General features: G+C 51.4%; 1 protein-coding gene across 1 annotated transcript in view; it reads left to right on the forward strand.

Annotated features, from left to right (window-relative positions):
* Window positions 1–14,555, forward strand: part of NSUN2 (NOP2/Sun RNA methyltransferase 2) — a 32,453-nt gene extending 17,898 nt beyond the window's left edge. Inside the window, exons 9-19 of the mRNA XM_006047712.4 lie at window positions 668–798; window positions 3,677–3,750; window positions 4,334–4,464; window positions 4,800–4,896; window positions 7,958–8,142; window positions 8,413–8,505; window positions 9,237–9,372; window positions 10,334–10,414; window positions 10,634–10,772; window positions 11,816–11,855; window positions 13,544–14,555. Coding sequence (XP_006047774.3) covers window positions 668–798; window positions 3,677–3,750; window positions 4,334–4,464; window positions 4,800–4,896; window positions 7,958–8,142; window positions 8,413–8,505; window positions 9,237–9,372; window positions 10,334–10,414; window positions 10,634–10,772; window positions 11,816–11,855; window positions 13,544–13,919 — 1,483 coding nt within the window. The 3' untranslated portion in view covers window positions 13,920–14,555. The remainder of the gene's footprint in view (window positions 1–667; window positions 799–3,676; window positions 3,751–4,333; window positions 4,465–4,799; window positions 4,897–7,957; window positions 8,143–8,412; window positions 8,506–9,236; window positions 9,373–10,333; window positions 10,415–10,633; window positions 10,773–11,815; window positions 11,856–13,543) is intronic.
* The last annotated feature ends 7,568 nt before the right edge of the window (window positions 14,556–22,123 follow it).

Below are 22,123 nucleotides of genomic sequence, written 5' to 3' on the forward strand. Positions count from 1 at the left end.
GGGATGTGTTAAAAATAATGAAATAGTGCCATTTGTAGCAACGTGGATGGACTTAGCGATGATCATACGAGGTGAAGTAAGCCAGACAGATAAAGTGCCACCTGATGCCACTTACATGTGGAATCTAAAAAATACAGCAAGCTAGTGACTGTCACAGGTGGAAATCAGGCTCACAGATGTGGGGAGCAGACTGGTGGTCACCAGTGGCAAGGGGAGGAGGGACAATGCAGGGCTTGGGGACTCTTGTTTTTAATCAGCACGAAGCACCTTAAATAGGCTTACACTGCCTTCGTTTAGAACCTTTTAAGGTATAATAATGAGCATTGTTCATTTTACAGAGAGTGTTTTGTATTTTGTTGTAGGTCTGTCATAGTGAAGTCGCTCAGTTGTGTCCCACTCTTTGCGACCCCATGGAGAGTAGCCAACCAGGCTCCTCTGTCCATGGGATTTTCTAGGCAAGAATACTGGAGTGGGTTGCCATTTTCTTCTCCAGGGGATCGTCCCAACCCAGGGATCGAACCCGGGTCTCCCGCATTGTAGGCAGACGCTTTAGCGTCTGAGCCACCAAGTCTGTCCTGAACTAATGAAGACCCGCTCTCGTAGGGCCTGCGATGTGTGCGCCGTGTGGTTGTGCTTGGCGTAAAGTGACCTGGTATCTGGCCCTTAGTTTACAGCTGCGGATCGCAACACGGGGTGCTGAGCAGCTAGTGGAGGGGGGCAGGATGGTGTACTCTACGTGTTCGCTGAATCCCATCGAGGATGAAGCCGTCATAGCGTCTCTACTGGAAAAGAGTGAAGGTAAGTGCGTGACGGATCTTTAAGAAAATGTATTTCAGAACCTTTATTGCTGTGGTGTGTTTTCCTGTAGACTTTTTCTAACTTTGTTCACGGACATTAGCTTGTATGATTAGTCCATAAACCCTACAATGAGGTGTATGCGTGCTTGTCAAGTCGCTTCAGTTGGGTCCAACTCTTTTCAAGCCTATGGACTGTAGCCGTCCAGGCTTCTCTGTCCATGGGATTCTCCAGGCACGAATACTGGAGTGGGTTGCAGTGCCCTCCTCCCAGGGAACTTCCCAGACAGGCCCACCTCTCTTATGTCTCCGGCATTGACGGGCAGGGTCTTTGCCACTAGCGCCACTTGGGAATCCTCAGAATGAGGTAGCCCTGATTACAGACATGCTTCTATAATGAATTTGTCATTTTTCATGAGAAATGAGTTTTGCCTGTTTTCTTTCTATAAGTTTGAAAGGTGGTATCAGATCCTTTACCACACCGTTGCATTTTTTTAAAAGTTTTAACTGTGGTAAAACACACGTAATTTGAAATTATACAGTTAATTTAAAACATGCAGTTCACCAGCGTAACTGCGTTCACTCTTGTGTAGCCAGGCTCCCGAGCTCTTGATCTTGCAAATGAACTTCTAGGCCCTTTGAGCAGCTCCCCCATATCCCCCTGCCCCTGCCCTCCCTGCTGTATTTTCTGTCTCTCTGTGTGACTGCTCTAGGTATCGCCTCTGAGCGGAATCATGCAGCATTTTTTTGTGTGACTGACCGGCTTATTTAGGATCATGTCCCCAAGGTTTATTCACGTTAGATGATATACTCTCAGAATTTCCCTCGTTTTTAAGGCTGAAGATATTCACTGTATGTTTAGACCGTACTTTGTTCATCCATTGATCTGTCGGTGGATGCTTGGGTCGCTTCCACATTTTAGTTGCTGTGAATAACGCTGCTTTGCACCTGGCTGTACCAGCGACTCTTGAAAGACCCCGCTCTCAGTTCTTTTGGGTGTATACGAGAGTGAAGTTGCTGCAGCCTGTGGTGATCCTGTGTTTATTTGTTGAGGACCCACAATGCTTTTTCCACAGCAGCCGCACCATTTTATGTCTCTACCAACAGTGCACGGGTTTTCCAGTTCCTCTGCATCCTCACTAGCACTCGCCATTTTCTGCTTTCTTGAATATTAACCATCCCAATGGGAGGGAGGTCTTACCACACGGTTTTACGCTGAGGGACCAGACATAACGTTTCATGTTTTCATGTCAAATATTTCTCCTATTATGTTTTTGCTGAAATGTTAACCTTTTCCATCAAATTCTCCTTAAAGCAAATAGTGGGAAATTTAAAACTAATTACATCTCCTGAATAGAATGCTATTTGCGTATGAAACAGGTTGAAATGTAGATCCTAAAACTGGTGTGCATTTCCTGAGATGGTGTCCACGACTGTCTCAGCTTCTGTTACATTCTTCTCAGTGGCTGAAAGGCCTGTGCTGTGAGGTCGGCCCTCCTGTTCTCACCTTTGCGGTCCTTTCAGTTTGAATTTCCTGTGTCGTATTTTGTTTCGCTACTCTTATCTGGGACTTGATTTCTGTGTCATGTTTTCCGTATGGAAAAGCTCCGCACTATTGGTGATGCTGTGTTTCAGAAGGCCTGTGACGAGGAAGGTCGCGGGAGATGCAGTTTGACAGTAGGCGAGGGCCCTGTCCCCTGAGCACCCTCTCCGGGCGGGCGGGCCTTCCGTCTGCGTTCTGCTGTCACCGCTGTCTCTGTGCGTGGCTGCTCCAGCCCACATCGTGGGCGTCTCATTCCCGTGCTCCATCAGAGGCGTGTGTAGACGTGGCTTCATCAGACAGTGACTCTTGCCGGGTCTTGTCCTCTGCATTTGCTGGGGATCTTAACTGCAGGGGTGGGGCCCCCACCTGAACATCCTCAGACCCAGCAGGGGGGACAGGTGGCCAGTAGGCATTCGGTCAGTGCTCGCTTCTGACCCAGATGCTAGCAGAGAGTCACCGCTGAGCCCAGGCAGCGCGCTGGATTGAGAAAACCAGTTTCCGTGTTTGCACTGTTACCTGGTGTTCGCATTTAGAAGCCGGAATATTTGGATGTACTGTGGCGGCCAGCGTGACGCTTTTGTCGAAGGTTTCTCACTGTTGGACCCCCGCCTTGGGGATTCTTCTGCTTTGTTTTCATGAGCCCTGCATTTTTCACAGCTTCCACGGAGCTGTGTTGGATTTTCCTTTTTGTGAGGCTGTCCATGGATCTGTCCGTGCGTTGTGGTGGGTAGTTCATCTGAGAGGTTTCCTGTAACGGCCCCAGAGTAGAGCTTCTTGTAATGGCGCTCCTATGAACACCGCTTTAGAAGGGGGCTGTCGTCCTGATGGCCGTTTTAGAAAACCAGCTTGGACCTGAAGCTGAATGTTTAAAAATGTCCACAGTTTCATCGTGTTGCTTTTTGGATCGGTATGTTTGTTCGAGATAAAGTCATGTAGACGCAGATCATTCCTTGGTGTGACTGGAGACCAGGAACCGGCCGAGCGCGGGGTCCAGCCCTGTGTGCGTTTCTAGGCCGCCTGCCGCGGCCACATCTCGGGCGCAGCGTGGACTCTGCAGCTGCTTCCTGCAGCAGGTCCTGTGCTGCCCTTTACCCACGTGGCGGCACTTGCTCTAAGTGTGCAGTTCCGTGGTCTTGAGTGACTCTTGATACTACACTGTGGAGAAGAGCTCATTTACGGTCAGTCCCTGACCCACCCCAGAAGTCTCTGATCTGCTGTGTCTGGGTGGGTCTGGCCTCCTGGGACAGTCTCTGTAAACAGGATCTTACAGTGTGCGATCTTTTACAGCTGTTCCTTTCACTGGGATAACGGGAGTTTTTGTTTTGCTGTTGACCCGCAGGTGCTTTGGAGCTCGCCGACGTGTCCTCAGAGTTGCCAGGACTGAAGTGGGTGCCTGGGCTCTCGCAGTGGAAGGTAGTCTCCCACCAGGACTCTGGCTCAAAAGGGCGGGTCAACTTACTAGGCCTCTTAGAGTCGTGAGAATTTTAAAGCATCCACTCTAGGGTAACTTGAATAAATGGTTCATTTGATTATGCAACTTAGAATCAGTTTCAGAATTATGTTTAATGACAAACGGTACATTTATACAAATATTTCTGGCAGTGGAAGTTTTCCTGCCTTTATTCTGCAATCACAAGTCAGCTTTGTTCATGTATAAGTATAGCTTTGCTTTCTTCCTTTTAATTGGCTGGGATTCCAAGCTTTGTTTCCAGTAGGAAGCAATTCACTTCTCAGTGTTAGCCCAGGAACAGTCTGAGGCTTGTTTTATAAAAGAAAAAAAAAATAACCCGCTTGGAAAATGAAAATGCCACCTCATAGAATTAGTGTCCTGGTTCATGGAATAAAAGATGGTGTCATTTCTTTCTTTGCAAACCGTCTTCCTCTCTTTGGGGAGAAATGAGACGTGCCATCTCTTGAGAGCTTCCCCACCCCCTCCTCTGGCTTTCCCTGCTCTCAGATGGGCTGGTCATTGAGTCCCAACCCTCTGGCCCTGCAGGTGATGACGAAAGATGGGCAGTGGTTCGCATCCTGGGACGATGTCCCCCACAACAGACACACCCAGATCCGGCCGACCATGTTCCCCCCGAAGGACCCCGAGAAGCTCCAGGCCATGCACCTGGAGCGGTGGTGAGTTTCCCGGGAGATGCGTCTTGGGCATTGCCTGCATGGGCTGTGCTGCGCCCTTGGCTGAACTCTTGGACCTGAACTTTTCAGCAAGTAAGGTTCTCAGTGTCTCTCAGCTGCTGGCAGCAAGCAGTTGTGTTGTAAACTTAAAAAAACAAACCGGTGTGAACATAAATGGTGGTGTTTTAGACATTGTGTTATTAACTCCTTACGGATGCCACACTGCCATTCTCTCGGTGAGGGTTGTGTATTGTATTGTGTGAGTAATATATTATGTTGTGAGATTATATTTTGGATCAGTTAAAAAGGGTAAATTATGTATGTGTGTGCTTTTTCAGTCTTAGAATATTACCACATCATCAGAACACTGGAGGGTTCTTTGTGGCGGTGTTGGTGAAGAACTCTTCAATGCCATGGAATAAACGTCCCCCAAAGGTAAACGTCTTCCAGGACAGCAGAGTGTGCTGTGTGGCCTTTCTGTGCAGTTGAGGCAGAAGCTGACCACAGAGCGTGTTTGCAGGGTGGAGGGCAGTTGGGTGTTCTTGTGTGTGTGGTGGTGATGGTGTCCTTACATTTTTGAGTTTTCCAAAAAGCAGCAGTTTCTTAAAACTTTTAATTAAAGTCGCTCAGTTGTGTCTGACTCTTTGTGACTCCATGGACTGTACCATCCATGAAATTCTCCGGGCCAAAATACTGGAGTGGGTAGCCTTTCCCTTCTCCAGGGAATTTTCCCAACCCAGGGATCGAACTCAAGTCTCCCATATTGCAGGCAGATTCTTTACCAGCTAAGCCACAGAGAAGCCCAAGAATACTGGAGTGGGTGGCCTTTCCCTTCTCCAGGGTATCTTCCCAACTTAGGGATGGAACCCAGGTCTCTCCCACATTGCAGGCAGATTCTTTACCAGCTGAGCCACCTTATAAGGGAAGTGGAAAATGTGGAGTTTGGGAATTGCATGTGCTATGGTCCTTGGAGTAGACATGGACTGCAGAGTCGGACATGACCGAGCGACTTAACATACACACACCTTCCTTCTGCATCTTCAACTTGCTTCTTTAACAAAACTTGAAGAGGCGTGAAGACCGCTCTGTGGCTCAGTCAGAATCCCTGCTGGTGGTGTCTGAGCCCTGCGTTCCCATGGGTGGTTTTCAGCTGGGACAGCTCTGCCAGCCACAGGCCGGCAGCCTTCCCCTTGGCCGTGAGGGGCAATGCCAGGCTGTCCAGGCCTGCCTCAGGTGGACGTGGGCAGGGCTGATCCATCATAACGAACCTCAGCCGCCCCCAGGGTTGTGTGAGGGAGGCCGTGAGGCAGAGAGGTGGGGAGAGGGCGGCTGCTGCTTTTTTTTTTTTAAATAATTTTGTTTGTTTTTGGCTGTGCTGGGCCGTCTTTGCCGTGAGGGCTTTTCTCTAGTCACGGTGTGGGGGCGTCTCTTTGCAGCAGGTTCTCTTGTCAAGGAGCACAGGCTCCAGGAAGTGTGCATGGGCTCGTGAGTTGTGGCTCGCAGGCTCAGTAATCGTGGCCTGCGGGCTCAGTTGCTCGGAGGCCTGTGGGGTCTCCCCGAACCTGGGATCAGGCCCGGGTCCCCGGCACTGGCGGGTGGATTCTTTACCCCTAGCCACCAGGGAACCCCGAGGGCAGCCTCTTGAGTCTTAACTCGGGCTTGTGGTGTGAAGCGCGGTACCCCCCTTTGTCAGCGTGCGGTGGGACTTGATAGCTCGTCCATCAGCATGCCTCCCGTTGCCGTGGACCGGGGCCTGGGGTCACTGGGGCTCTAATTCCTTCAGGTCCGTGTGGGAAGATGAGGACCAATGGTGCTTATAGCCTTCGGAGAAACAGAAGCCAACAATTCTCTAGGGTACGGCTCATCCAGGTAGATGCCTGCGGGCACATACTCATGGCGAGGTGATGCGGCGCTTCCGAGCAGTCGTCCTGGGGCTCGTGAGGCTGGAGAGGGTCCCCTGGAGGCGGGGCTCCTGCCTCTCACAGCCCCTCGCCCCCCGTCAGGAGAGGAGGCATGGAGCTCAGAGCCGGGCGCTCAACATGTGAACGCCGACCTCGTCTGCAACTGAATCATCTTGCAGCTGTTGCCGTACATTACATGTGATTACATTACATGTGATTACATTACATGTGATTTTCATGCAGTCACAGTGTTACTAATGAAGTAGTTTGTATGCTTTCGTTCTGAGACTTAAAAACTGTGAATTTTGCACTCTGAGATCCATCTTACTTTGCACTGGTCACATTTGACCTGGTCAGAGCACTCGTGAGCCCACCTAGCGTGGCGCTGCTGGGGCCCCGTGGTAAGACTGGGGGCCTCGGTCTTCGGGACGCCGCTGTCGGGTTGAAGCAGAGTGTGGGCGCCGCTGGAGCCGGGCGGGAGAGGCATGCGCAGAGTGCTGTTGCTGTCACCGCGAGCGCGCCGGGTCAGCTCCCAGCGTTGCGCCCAACAGAAGGAGCTTCCTGGGCCAAGGGGCGCAGGAGGGGGCTCTGGAAAGCAGGCGGTTTCCAGACGTGAGGGGCGGGGTGGAAAGGACACACAGCCTTGCTAACCTTGGCAGAGGATTTGGGGGTTTGTTCTTTGTTTGCCTTTTTCTTTTACAATTAAACCACGTTTTCTGGGAGGCAGTGTTGCACAGCGTTACAGAACCTTACCAGCCTGTCCGCTTAATAGCTTTGTGAACTTGACGGATGTGTTGGACTTTCCTGAGTACATAACCTAATTTGTAAACTCACTTCATAAGGGTTGGGAAAGACCACTTTTACCAGTCTCGTGACTTGTTAGAAAGGACATATGGTTTTAAAGAAGTTTACCAAGTTGAGGTGTAATGGACACAGACCATCGTGTCAGTTCAGGGGCGCACCAAGGTGATTCTGTGTATATATACCTGGTTGTGGTGTGTCTTTTTCTCAAGGTGAGAACTTTTAAGGTCTCTCATAGCAAGTTTGAAATATATAAGCAGCGTTGTTACCAGTAGTCCCTGTGCTGTGTGTCACGCGGTCTTTTATTGTCTTAAGATCTTATATAAGGTATACGTAAAAAGGTAACGGCAGTAAGACACTTTGCTCATTTTCGACAAGTGGTCCCTCCATCGTGGGAGGTGCACTTCATCTTTCTTCAGTTGGTCCCCGGGCCCTGGAGCGTTTCCACTCTCTCCTCTCTTTGAGTCCTTGTCTTTCTTCTCGGCCCCGTGTAGCGTGTCTGGAAGTGTGTGACTCACCGCACAGAGCAGATGCCCGGAAGAATTTCTGGGTGAAGACAGGCCGGTGTTGCTGGCCCCCGCTAAGAAACAGGAAGTTAAAACTAGACTCTGTGCCCATGAATTCTGCTTATAATAGCAGATTTAAAATACTTTTTTAAAGAATCCTGTTGTCTGTCTTTTGCATGTGAATTGCTGTATTCGTTCGGGTGGGTTTTGTGGCCCTGGAATCTTCTCTTCCTGTGTCAGGACAGAGGCGGTTGCTGTCTGGGTGTTAACGAGCATGTACCTGTCCAGCTGCAGGGTGAGCCGGCGGAGCTGCGGGCCCCCGTCCCCCCAAGCCCTGCGGAGCCCATGGCGGGCTGCACCTCCAACACCTCGGAGCTGGAGAGCAAGCTGGCACCTGGAATCAGCGACACAGGAGCAGTGGAGAGAGCGGAGAACGTGGACGACAGTGGGAGTAAGAGGGACGGCGTGTGCGGGTGAGGACCGCTGCGTCGTGGCCCTCGCACCCCAGCATCTGCCCAGCCCTCGGGGTTCAGCAGGGTCTGAGTGGCGGCTTCGCAGGGGCGAGCAGGTCCTGGCTGTGTGGGCCCCAGGGCTAACCCCAAGGGATGGACGCCTCGAACCGTCCTCCGCAAGGAACAGACCCGCGTCCCTGCAGGGTGGGGTGGGGCTGCGGGGAGGAGTGGGCTGGAGGGACTACTGCGACCCCTTGCTGACGGATGCCCTCATCCCATAACCCGCCTCAGCCCTCCTCCATCCAAGAAAATGAAGCTGTTTGGGTTTAAGGAAGATCCCTTTGTGTTTATTCCCGAAGACGACCCGCTGTTTCCACCTATCCAGTAAGGATTTGTTTGTCCTGTTATAATTCCTCGTTTATGTTTACCGTGGGGTTAAATGCACACGTGGTCACATGTAACCATAGTTGTTCTTTTAGCTCCTTTTTAATTGCCTATGAGAGCTGGTTGAAGCTTTAGAGGGTGTTTACCAAACCCTTCAGTTTAAGGTGAGCAGTCATCAGAGAATGCTGGACCCCTGAAGGCAGAGATGACAGAGATGGGGACTTTGGACTGGGGGCCTGAGTGGGAAGCCCTCGGTGGGGGTCCGTGGCCAGGGTGCCCCACCTTGCTGCCGGTTAGGGAGGGTTGGTCGGGTGGGGTTTCCGGGTCGATCACAGGGGAAAGGTGCTCAGGATATCTGTCGGGTTCACTTCTTCCTTGTCTGTTAAATTTAGCGTCTGTGAACCAAAGTGGTCACATATGCTGTCCTGTAGATGACTGGTCCTTTGCCTTTGTTTGTGAAAATCCCTCCTAAAATGTCCGTGAAGGGGGAGTGTTCTCAGGTGTGTTGTTGGAATTCGGGGGAGACGCTGTGCCTGTGAACGCAGGTCCTGGATCCAGGAGGTGCAGGCCAAACGGGGGACATTAGGGTTAGACAGTGGGCGTCCAGGGCAGAGCCCCCGGCCCTGAACCACATGAGCGTGAGACGTTAGACCGTGCAGGGGGCGGGACGCCACAAGGCCGGCGTCACGTTTGAGCTGAACTCTCGTAAACCAGCTGTGTTTCTTTCACAGGAAGTTTTATGCTTTGGACCCCTCGTTCCCAAAGGCGAATCTGTTAACCCGTACCACGGAAGGAAAGAAGAGGCAGCTCTACATGGTGTCCAAGGAGCTGAGAAACGTGCTGCTGAACAACAGCGAGAGGATGAAGGTGGGGTCCCGGCCACGGAGGGCCGTCCTTTCTCGCTGCTCCCGCTTTGTTGGAGGGGCCGGGGCCCAGCCGCCCGCCTGGGGGTCTCAGAGCCTCCAGTGGGCGCGGGCCGCCCGCCCGGGGTCTCAGAGCCGCCAGTGGGCGCGGGCGGCCTGGCCGCGTCCTTCCCGCAGTCTGTGTCTTGGGGCACAGGGGCCTGCCTGGTGCTCTGTGGGCCTTGGTTTCATGTGTCCTTAACGGTAGCCTTTAGGGGCTGCGTTTTACTTGCTTTACTGTGTTCCCAGCTCATTTCCCTCTCGCCTGTTTGTTTCACACGGCCTACCTCCATGTGGTCTGAAGGTCCTGGGTGTCACATATTCTCAGAACAGGGCTCGGACACTGTCCTTTCCCGGGGGCCCACCAGGGTTTCCAGGGTGACGGCAGCCTTGCTCCTGATGGCCCGTGGACCGCATGCATTTCTTGTGTTCTCAGAGTTTCCTAGTTTTAGTGTCTTATTTAAGTGCTAATTATTGGGCTTCCCTGGTGGCTCAGTGGTAAAAAAAAAAAAAAATCCGCCTGCCAATGCGGGAGACATGGCTTTGATCCCTGGGTCAGAAAGATCCTCTGGAAAAGGAAATGGCAACCCACTCCAGTATTCTTGGCTGGGAAATCCATGGTCAGAGGAGACTGGCAGATTACAGTCCATGGCGTCTCAAAAAGTCGGACAGGACTTCGCAACTGAGCGCGTACACACGCATGTACTAAGTGTTAGTATAAGCCACGTAAAGCAGAACGCTGGAGCATTTCAGTCAGGCTGAGAGAGTGTCTGTTTTAGTCAGAGGACCGTGGCGGCCACTTCTTTCTTTCTTTGAGCAGCTGCTGACAGCTTTGTCTCCTCGGGGGCTGACGGAAGGGAGTATTCCTGTTGATTTTCCTGACTTCCACTTTCATGCATTTGTTTCATCTGTATTTTCCATCACAGGTCATTAACACCGGGATTAAAGTCTGGTGTCGAAATAACAGCGGTGAAGAGTTCGACTGTGCTTTCCGGTTGGCACAGGAGGTGAGGGCGTGGACGGGTGTTTCTGAGCCGGCCTGGTTTCTGCCTCCAGCGGGAGCTCTCGTGGTTTCTGAGCTCTCCCGGGCTGGGGGGTATGTCTGCCTGTGCGACCCCCGTGTCACTGGGGTCCCCCCACCCCCGGGTAGGGGCCGCGGTGAGGGGCTGGACCCCGGGCACCGCCTCACACTGGTCGTCAGGGTGATGGCTCTCTGTATCCCCCAGGGAATATATACGTTATATCCGTTTATTAACTCAAGAATCATCACCGTATCGATAGAAGACGTCCAAGTTCTGTTAACCCAGGAAAACCCGTTCTTTAGGAAGCTCAGCAGCGAGGCCTACAGCCAGGTCAAGGACATGGGTAAGCGGCCTGACGCGGAGACGCAGCCCGTCCTCACCCGGGGCGGCTCGGCGCTCCCGCCTGCTGGGCCTTTCTCGCCTCCATGTTCTGCACGCTGAGGCTCGGTTCTCAGGGCCTGCGTCCACCTGCCGAGGGATCTGAGAGACGGAGGCGGTAGGCCCCGCACGCCGATGGTGGGTTAGTCCCTGCTCTCCCCGGCCCGCCCCTCGGCCAGCTTGTGCAGGTGTGGGGCCGGCCGATGGGGTGGGGATCTGTGGGCGAGGAAGCCAAGGCCCAGGAGGGCAGCCAGCACAGGATGTGGTTCGTTTGGCGTCTTGGCCAGCCCCCCGGGCTGCAGGGCGCGTCGGGCTCAGCCAGGCTTTCCTGTCTCCCAGCCTTCCACCCTACATCTCTCTAGTGAGGTTTTCAGCTCAGAATGAAAATAGGGCCGCCGGGGATTCTAATTGCATTTGCTTTCTGTTCTCGCTTCCTTCTTTATCGCTGAACCCGCATTTCTGGCTCGGTTTGAGGGAGACGGTATAGATCCAGTATTAAAGTCGCGCAGGCACGCTGCGGCCCTGAGGCCCCGGCGCCTCCCCTCGTTCGACTCCTCGGGTGGAGCCACGTTCACCGTGGGGGTTGTTGTCAAGGATAAGGGAACTGCTTGGAGTCAGTTTTGTTTTTTTCCTTTTAATCCTGCCTTTAGATGATTACAGTATGATTTTGACAATTTTTATATGTTCTTTCCCGCTGTTTCTGGGAGGTGGACCAATTATCTTTTTAATCTTGCATTTTGAGAATTAAGCAGTTAATCCCCATCTCCCTGCGCCCAAAAGAGCCTTGCAGAGCAGCTGAATCCCTGAGTGCTCTGACTCCACTGTCTCCACGGCCCCACTTGGTACCTGGTGTGGGGCAGCCTGGTGGGCTTCTAAAGAAAGGCCTCTGGCCTCCTCCGAGACCCCTGAGACCTAGCATCTAGGTTCTCTCCTCTGGGCCCATGAACGAGGGCAGCAGAGGCGTCTGGGCCCGGAGGGCTCAACCAGCGGTGTCTGTTTCTCTTCCAGCCAAGGGCAGCGTCGTCCTGAAGTACGAGCCGGACCCCACGTAAGTGAGATGCTCCGCCCTCGAAGCCTCCATGTTCTGTGGGGGAGGGCAGGGTTGTGTCTTAGAAGCCTTTCAGAACTGCAGTGTTCCCGGGTGTCACCGTGATGATACTCTTTATGAAACACCTATGCATGTTTGTTCGGAGGATAAAGCGAAGGGTCATTGTGAAGACGGGCCGTTGAGAGAGGCTGCGTTCTCCCACGCCTGCCGGCCGTGTCTGGTACTGTTGCCCTGCCCGTGGGGGTGGCCGTGCCAGCCGCCATGGCCCCCAGGACCACCGCTCCGTGACACCCCTCACAGGAGGGTCTGGTTCTGGGTGGTCCGCACTTGCCAGAAACGGGACAGGGCACTTGAGTGCCAGCCTGGGGCCCTCAGCGGGGTGGGGGGTGGCCGAGTCAGCATCTGCACCCCAGATGGTCCCCACTCAACAGCTGCCTCTGACAAAATGCCGCCTCCCGAGGAGGAGAGAGAACAGGCCCTGGGCTGGAGAGCGGTTTGGGCAGCTCCTCCCGAGGCGGGCCTTGGCCTGAGTCTGGGTGGTGGGAGGGAAGCTGGGGGCCCGGCCCCTGAGGCGGAGCCAGCGGGGCGGTGGCCTGGCCTCAGGGGGCTCTGCACCGCCCGGGGTGGAGGGGGCAGGTCAGTTTTAAGATATTAGTACTTAGGCGGCTCACAGAAAATTTAAAATAGGCAGTTTTAAGATGTGGGTTCAGTGTTCCACATACACTGGTTTCTACCAGTTGAAGTACACAGGTGAAAAGAGCTTCAGGAATTAGATGTTTTTTTTTTTTTAAGGAAGAAAACTGGAGTATGAGATTGTCTTAGGTTTTTCTCTCATCGTTTTTTTAGTCAACTAAAATTGTTCTAAAAAAATAGAAAGGTCCAATAGATTTCTCTCTCTTTTAGTGGTTTTTCTTACTGGTTCAGGCCTTTCTCATCTTTTTCTGTTTGTTTTTTCTTAATTATTACTTAAACCCTTGTTTGGTTCGTGCTCCGCCTGCATCACTGATGCCTGTCGCCAGTGGGCTTGGGACACGTGTTTACTTAATGAGGCCTTAGGAGCTCAAAAACTAGACCAGAGTTTCCTGCGAAAGGAGCGAAACAGCAGTGCATGTGGCCCCCAGTGACAGGCAGGGTGCTGGGTAAGGGGCACGCAAGTGGCACCGACCGTCAGCGCCCTCCTCCTTAGGACAGGCCGGTGCGTCGGCGCTGTGTTGTCAGGGGTGGGGACCCAGACTGGGTTGTCAGGAGCCTCGAGTGTGGGGAGGGCGGGTGCCCTGGTCCCCGACCCTGAGCTCCTGCCATCCCAGCTCCGGGCCGTGTCATCCAGCCTCTGGGGGCCTCGGTGTGCTCGTGTGTCCGGATGGGCTGTGAGGGACAGGGCTGCGTGCCTTGTCAATCAGTAGGCAGGGAGGCGTAGGGATAGGCCTTCAGACTTGAGAAGGCGCACGTGTCTGCAGATGCTCACGCTGAGAGTGCTGGAAGTTTGCAGACCTGGGGGCTCGCCCCCGAGTTTGTAGAGGGAGACATTGGCCAGCCTGAGGGTCTTGGCGGTATTCGAGTCGGGAGGAGGGACGCCCGTAGGACGGCAGACCGGCTTGGGGGTGGCTGTGGCTGCGGTCGTCTGCGCTGGCCTCTGAGGCTGCCTTGAGCAGACGAGGACCGCTAACCGGGAGCCGCTCTGTGCGCAGGAAGCCGGACACGCTGCAGTGCCCCATCGTGCTGTGCGGCTGGCGCGGCAAGGCCTCCGTGCGGACTTTCGTGCCCAGGAACGAGCGGCTGCACTACCTGCGCATGATGGGGCTGGAGGTGCCGGTGGGAAAGAAGCGAGAGGGCGCTGCTGCGGTGCCCGGTGCGGCCAGCCCCGCGGAGCCGGAAGACGGGCCAGGTGTGGGCAGCCCCATGGAGCCGGAAGACAGGCCGGGTGCGGCCAGCCCCGTGGAGCCGGAAGATGGGCCGGGTGCCGGCAGCCCCGCGGAGCAGGAAGACGGGGCCGGTGCTGAGCAAGAGGCCGGCCCGAACGCTTCCTCAGGCGGGGACCCAGCGGAGGCTGGCCTGCCCCGGTGAGCCGCGGGGGCCCCGCCGGTGTTGTCCCGAAGACCAGATCTAGGACGTGCCTGTGAAGACGGAGCTGACAGGAGGCCTGGTCTCGGAATGATCCCAGGACTCCCTTCACGTGGAGCTGACAGAAAGTATCTTTTTAGCTTGTTAGTAAGTGCTCACTTTGTATCTTGAGCAAAGTTGATCCGCTGTGCCTGTTGCAAGAAACAGACTTGGATCATTAGAAGTCTTACTCTGCCACGAAATGCAACTGCCCTGGCAGGAAGTTTCAGGTCCCCTTTGTTATGCCTGTATTGGTCTTAAGGCCCAGAACCTCTTTTTAAGTGTTATTTATAGAGAGAGTCTGTCACTATTTCCAGGTCATTGGAAGACTGTACTGTCAGCTTTAATAATTGTATTGAGTTGCACATGAGTGTGACGTTAGTATGCGGTGGGGTTAACATCTGAGGTGTCAGATGACTTCCTGTGCCTTTGTAATAAAGGGTAAAACAAACTTTATCTCACAGTAAGAGCTTATTGTGAGTTGTGATACTAGTTATGAGGGTTTCGTGTGCTTTGATTGGAATGCTCTGCAATTAAATACTTTTTAAATGGGGTTTGGGATCCTTGGAAAGTTTAAATAAAGAATTGTTAATGAAAACATGTATGTGTGTGACTCAAGTTGTACTCCACTTCGTGTGGTAGAAGGAACAGACTTATTTTGGAGCAAATGGAAGTGTTAGAATTAAAAGCTTCTTAGCTGGTGGAGGGAATGTTAATGTGAAGACGTGAAGTCAAAGTCACTCGGTCGTGACTGCAGCCCGCCAGGCTCCCCCATCCATGATATTCTCCAGGCAAGAACACTGGAGTGGGTGGCCATTCCCTTCTGCAGGGGATCTTCCCGACCCAGGGATTGAACCTGTGTCTCTTGCGTTGCAGGCAGATTCTTTACCATCTGAGCCACAGGGGAAGTCCAGCTCTTTAATGAAGTCCAAGGCTGGGCGTGAGAGCACTTGAGAGGACTTGCCTATGTCACCTTTTATCCTCTAGAGGGCGGTGTTGACGCTGCAGCGCAGTGAGTCTGGCTTGGCCGAGAAGGGCCTCTTAGCAGCCTGGGGACTGACAGCCTGCTCCTTGGGGCACTGTGCTCGCCTGGCAAGTGCCGTCTGGCTGCATCAGTTAATCCGTTAACTGAGTCCCTGCCGGGTGCCAGGCAGAGCTCTGGGTGCTGGGGATGCCGCTTTTCAAGGCAGTCAATTTTAAAAAAAGATTACGGTACAGTGAACACTCAGGTCCCCAACGGCTTTCACAGTGCGCACAGTCGACTTAGTACCTCTGCTTATTTCCCACCTTTTTCTGTTGTTTTGAAGTAGGTCGTTTCTAACAATTCAAAAGATAAGGACCGTTTTTCTCTTTAGAAAATAAGCTCAGTAACTTGACACCAAAGACAGTAACGGTTTCTTAAAGTGAGATACCTTACATGAAAATTCTGTGCATTGAAAACTGTTAAGACGTGGATGAGAGAAATTGAAGATGCAAATAAATGGAAAGATACTCCATGCTCGTGGGTTGGAAGAAGTAATGTTAAAAATGTCCATAATGCCTGAAGTGATCTTACAGATTTTCCTAGTTAAGTTTTACTGAGGTTAAAGCTGCTTGCACATTTCTTCCCTCTTCCTTATCAGACTTTAATTACTCTTGGTAGTTTTTCCTGAACCAGTTTTTTACCATCAGTTCAGTTCAGTTGCGTTTGACTCTTGGCGACCCCATGGACTGCAACACGCCAGGCCTCCCTGTCCATCACCAACTCCTGGAGTTTGTTCAAACTCATGTCCATTGAGTTGGTGATGCAGTCCCTTCAAATGTTAAACAAACACAAACAGGAAATTCAGGGCTCTGTGGCCTACATGGCAGAGGAGGGAGGGTAAACATGGAAGGGGGCTACAGGAGAACCCAGGGTCGGGTTGAAACTAGAGGTATTGGTGTGACAGGGTTTTAAACAATGTAGAGGTAACGCATAACACAGTGTGTGCACGACAGTTACGTTGATTTCCTAGTTCTCTCTGCTGTGAGGGTTTATACGAAACAGCACCCCAGCAGCAGTGAGCACTCCTAATACCAGACCTTGGCTTCTAACGACCAGATTCCATTGCAAGGATAAAGGGACCCGGGGGAGACTCCGCATGACAGATACATGAGGGACGTCACGATTAGAAGCAGGTCCCAGCAGCCAAAACTGGGACAATGACAGTAATACACCTTCCTGAACAAAACAGGAATCCTTGAGTTCATGATACAAGTAAATGAATAAGGAAGCAAACGGGACAAGAAAAAATGTTTAATAGCTCTAGTCCAAGCTGTGGCTATTTTAGTAGTAATGTACAGGTGTGAGAGTTGGACTATAGAGAAAGCTGAGTGCCGAAAATTTGATGCTTTTGAACTGTCCCCTTCTTCTCCCACCTTCAGTCTTTCCCAGCATCAGGGTCTTTTCCAATGAGTCAGCTCTTCGCATCAGGTGGCCAAAGTGTTGGAGCTTCAGCTTCAGTATCAGTCCTTCCAATGAATATTCAGGACTGATCTCCTTAGGATGGACTGGTTGGATCTCCTTGCAGTCCAAGGGACTCTCAAGAGTCTTCTCCAACACCACAGTTCAAGATCTCTCCTTCCCGCAGTGCCTCTCTGGTGCCCTCTACTGGCAGAACTGTCTCAAGGGCCCAGGTGAGGACGATGATTGGATGAGTGGAGCCCTGAGGTGAGGAATCGATAACTGATATGTGACTCATTCAATACAGCAACCGAAGGGAGGGGGGCTTATTATTACCCCTACTTACAGGTAAGGAAACTGCAGCAAAGAATTAAGTAATTACCAGATACCACAGAGTGAGCGACAAAGCTGGGATTCCAGTTTTTCAAGTATTTGTTGGCTGCATCCGATCATAGTGCAGCCTGCAAGGCCTTTGCCGCAGCAGGTGGGTCCCATGTGCCCTGCCGGCTCCAGAGTTGCCCCACAGCCTGTGGGGTCTTACTTCCCCGACCAGGGACTGAACCCGTGTCCCCTGCATTGGAAGACTGATCCTTAACCCCCGGAACACTAGGGAAGTCCCCAGGATTCCAATTTTTATTTTTATTTATTTTTTTTTTAGGATTCCAATTTTTAAAAACGCGTGGGACCCACAGGAGGAGCATCTCAGGACACCTCCCCTTTCAAGGGCTGGCTGCACTGGCTGCTTTTCAGTGACCACGTTTTCATGATTTCAGCTGCTTTTCAAAGCTGCCAGAGAAGAGTGGACCTCCAGAGGTACAAATGTGATACCTGAGTGTGTGTTTTCTGGCTTCTTTTAAAATGAAGCCTATTTAAAACCTCTGAGCTGCTTTTGTCAGATGGAAACGTGAGCACTTTTCTCAAAGCGCAGGAAATTAGAAGACTTTGCCTAGTTTGAGGCATGGGTTGAATCCAGACATCTAATTTCACAGCACCCCCTCCCCAAACGCTAGTAAAAACGACAGTAACTATTTTAGCAAACAAAAGCAAAAGAGAGGGCAGTGCAGAAGCAACACGGTTTCAGAAGCTGGAAAGCAGGCGGACAGATAGTAAGAAGAGAACCCAGAGGGAAGCGCTAAGCCCACGATGAGAACCGAGAAGCCAGCCACATGTGGCCCTTCCCTCGGCTCCCAAATGTTCGGGGCAGACAGTCTACCTGTGGAAGACTCTTCTCTGGAACCTATCCAGCTCCAGAGGAAAGATCTAGGGTTCCTGGCCTTGGGGTTCCCCAGAGCTGGCACCCCTGGAGTCGCCCTCAGAATTGTCATGTCTCCCCAGCCGTGTAGCTGATACACCTTGGAGCCCTTGAGTAGCCCAGAGGGGGCAGCCTGGGAGTCCCAGGCCTCGGAAACCACCTCCGGCATCCAACACAGAGATCAAAGCAAGCAGGAAAAAAAAAACAACAGGAAGAAGCCCAGACTTTCCAGGGAGGAGAAAGCTTCTTTAAAAGAGTCCCTTTTATTAAAAAAGTTGGGGACCCCCCTTGTGGTCCAGTGGGTTAAGACTTTACCTTCCAATCAGTGCAAGGCCTGTGGATTCGATCCCTGGTCGAGGAGCAAAGATCTCACAAGCCTCGCAGCCAAGAAACAGAAAACAGAAGCAGTATTGTAACAAAGTCAATAAAGACTTTAAAAAAAAGGTGCGATGATGACGGTGTATGACTAAGCCTGATGAGACCCCTTAAAACCAAAAATAAAAGTTAACAAGGGTGTTTTTCACATGAATGCTCCACTGAAGGTTTCTTTCCAATTCTAATCAACATTCTGCTGAGGAGTTTCTGTTCTAAAAGAAGAATGTTGAAGGAGAAAAGACAGAGCTAGCCTAAGACAGGTTTCTCTTCCAGACACAAACCCTCCCCTGAGGACGTAGCGGACGTGGCTGAATGAGACCCACACATCCAGAAATAGTGGCTGCTTGGCTGCCACTGAGAGAGCAAGGTTTAAAAGCTTAAAAGCATCTGTTTCCTTTGAACTGTGGAATCCGTCTTTGAGAAGATGGATAAAATAAATTTCCTAAAAATAAAATGACAATATACATAACTTCGACCCAGGGAGTCCACTTCCTGCGCTTGCATATGAGCAAAACGATGTGTCTACATCATTGATGCCACATTGTTTATAACAGAAAACCAGAAAGACCGCGACGTCCGTGGCCAGGGCACCGGTGAAATGAATGATCCCTCACCACTGAGCAAACTCTGGGAGATGGTGAAAGACGGCCAAGGCTGGCGTGCTGCAGTCCATGGAGTCGCGAAGAGTCGGACACAGCTGAGCCACTGAACAACAACGACAACAGAGGAACACTTGATGCCATTGAAATGGTGGGAGGAAATCAAGAGTCCTCTCCTGGTGGAGGAGCACAGGGCGCCCCGAATCATCCAGCCAGTTGTGACACACGTGTCACCAGGAAGGTCATCAGATACCCCATGACCAGGGTTTGTACCAGGGCACCTCCACCGGTTTTTCCAGTGGTCATGTATGCATGTGAGAGTTGGACTATAAAGAAAGCTGAGCACAGAAGAATTGATGCTTTTGAACTGTGGTGTTGGAGAAGACTCTTGAGAGTCCCTTGGGCTGCAAGGAGATCCAGCCAGTCCATCCTAAAGGAGATCAGTCCTGGGTGTTCATTGGAGGGACTGATGCTGAAGCCGAAACTCCAATACTTTGGCCACCTGATGTGGAGAGCTGACTCATTGGAAAAGACCCTGATGCTGGGTGAGGGCAGGAGGAGAAGGGGATGACAGAGGATGAGATGGTTGGATGGCATCAATGACACAATGGACATGGGTTTGGGTGGACTCCAGGGGTTGGTGATGGACAGGGAGGCCTGGCATGCTGCGGTTCATGGGGTCGCAAAGAGTCGGACACGACTGAGTGACTGAACTGAACTGAACCCCTGCCTGGCTCGTTCAAAATCACAGCCTTCCACAAGGAAAGCAGGTGTTCAAGACACCATCTGCATACACCCTCCCCATCAGCTTGAGCAGGGCAGGAGGGGACACTCGTGAAATCCAAGTTCCTGGAGTGCAGCCCAGAGTGCAGGCCTTGCTGAGGTCAGCGGTCTCAGCCCCACCGGGTCAGCTCTTCCCCCCACACCTCCACCCTGGCAGCCACTCACCTGGCACTGAATGCTGCCAGCAGCTGTGCAGGGTGGGGTGGGGGGGCCTGGATGCCGGGCCTTCCAGAGTCAAGTCTTGAGATGACTAGAGCCTTTTGGCACGCTTTGCAGCTGGAGACCCAGCCCAGATCCGGCATCCTGACCCACAGAAGCCATGAGACAGTAAATGTAAATAAATTCTGGGGTGATTTGTTACACAGTGGCAGATAACTGATACAGTCACTTAGAGACAACTGACTGTGTGACCTTGGGCCAGCTTCTTAACATCTCTCAGCCTCCATTTCCTCATCTGTGAAATGGACAGAGTGACGGCACCCACCTACCTGATAAGACTGAAGCTGAAACAGTGTGGGATAGCAAGTGTTTCAAAGTGGAGGCTGATTTTTTTTTTAGCTTCTTAGGCATTCACTGCTAAGTCAGTGTTTCTTTTTGCTCTTGGATGAAACCTTCAATCAAAGCAGACAGGGGCTTTCCAGGTGACTCAGTGGTGCAAAATCTGCCTGCAATGCAGGAAACGGTTTGACCTCTGTGTGAGGAAGATCCCCTTGGAGAAGGAAATGGCAACATACTCCAGTAATCTTGCCTGGAAAACCCCACAGACAGAGGAGCCTGGCGGGCTACAGTCCATGGTCGCAAAAGAGTCGGATGTGACTGAGTAACTCAGTACACATGCACAGGGCAGACAGATCACCTGGGAGACGTGCAGGCAGCTTAAACCGTGGCCTTGCTTACAGGCTGTGTCCTCGGTCTCGGGAGTGAGTAACGCTGTCAGATGTGGAGGCAAAGCAAGGGGACCACCCAGCACCTGTCGCCTGGCTCCAGGGATCCTGCTCTTACCTCTTTTTTGCAGGCTCAGGGAGGGGGTGTTTCATGTCAAGGGGAGCACCTCAGGAACTGGTTTTGGCAGGAAATAGGGATGGCGTAATGGACCCCATTTAAAAATTTTTTTACTTACTTGGCTACGCAGGGTCTTAGGTACAGCATGTGGGATCCTGTTTCCTGACCAGGGGTCAAACCTGGGTCCCCCACACTGGGGGCATGGAGGCTTAGCCATTGGACCACCAAGGAAGCCCCACTAACCCTACTCTGGTTTCAAACTGGTTTCCATTATCAGCTCCTTCCACCCTCAAAGTCAAACTTCATTTACCATCGAAGACTGTTTGAAAGTCATGAATGAAAGACTCCTAAAACCTGAAAAATATCAGCCTTGCATTAAAAGTATCTGAGCACCTGTGAAATTATGCAAATTTGTGTTCTGATTAGAATATTGTTAAGATTGTTGTTGGTGTCAGGAGAACAACTATACTTTTTAAACTAAAATTAAATATCTGTGGTTTGTTTCTCCAGGTGGATTTTTGTTGCAGTAAATAGCATTTTCCAATAACAAAGTGTCTAAATATTTCAGCCAGTTTTAAACAGTGACAAGCACAAACAGTATAAAGTGTCCAGAACCTGCACTAATGGGACACTGTCAGCTCCAACATTCAGATATGCCTTTAAAAAAAAAATTAAACTGGCTTTATGATACTATGATGACATTTTTTTAAGAAATAAAATTTATTTTTTTATTTGCAAAAGCATACTTAATCATATACATAGAAAACTTTAAGTACTCTTCAAAAAGCCAAAGTAACAACTGCAGAGCTAAGTTAATTCAATAAAGTAACAATACTATGACCAATGTAGAAAACTTTATCCTATTTCTGTAAACAAGCAACAGTTTTTTGAAACCTCAAGCTGTAGTATAATTTGCAATTTTGTATTTATTTACAACAGCATCCAAAGAAGGGAAATGAATGGGGATAAGTTTAACAAAAGATGTTCACGTCCAGTCTGATACACCTGTTAATAACCGATCATCCTTCATTATTAGCATTGAGCCATTTGCATGACCCAGTCTTTGGAGAGGCGAAGCCAAAAAGTACATGTAAATGCAGACGCACACAGGACTCTGCTTCTGGATGATTTCAGCAAATCACGTCCTGCAAGGGAGGAAGGTCGGGGTGTCCCAAGGACCTGTCCTGCTTGGGAGAGAGGTCACAGTTTCCATCAACTCTAAGGCCGATTCGGCAAATGCGTGGTGTAGTCAGGTCCCCTGGGAAACAGAGCCCGGGGGGGAGATTTTCCCACAGGGAAGTTTGGATCGGCACCCAAGGCCCAGGGAAGGAAGCAGGGCTGGACTGTCTGGCCTGAGCAGAGGAGGGTGCATCCCCGACACCCTGAACCGTCTTTGTCAACATGCTAGAGAAGCACAAATGGGAACTGACTTCCCATCCACTAGAGGGAAAAAGTAACAGAATTCCATCAGTCTAAGGAAGGAGGGGAAAGGGAAAAAAGAATAGCAATAACAAGGAAACACAGAAAACACAAAACAGCCCCCAAAACTGAAATGAGACGGACACAGGCAAGTGTTCATGAAAGATGGAGGTGTGGGTGTTTTGTTTTAGTGTTGTTTGAAAGAGCCCAATACTCAGAATTTGATATTTGGGAGGTTCAGATCCACAAGATGCCTTCTTCCATCCTCACCTGGCCCCGTTCTTCTCTGTAGCAGCCACGAGCATTGGTAATTTTC

The sequence above is a fragment of the Bubalus bubalis genome, chromosome 19 (assembly GCF_019923935.1).
Source record: "Bubalus bubalis isolate 160015118507 breed Murrah chromosome 19, NDDB_SH_1, whole genome shotgun sequence".
Taxonomy (NCBI): domain Eukaryota; kingdom Metazoa; phylum Chordata; class Mammalia; order Artiodactyla; family Bovidae; genus Bubalus; species Bubalus bubalis.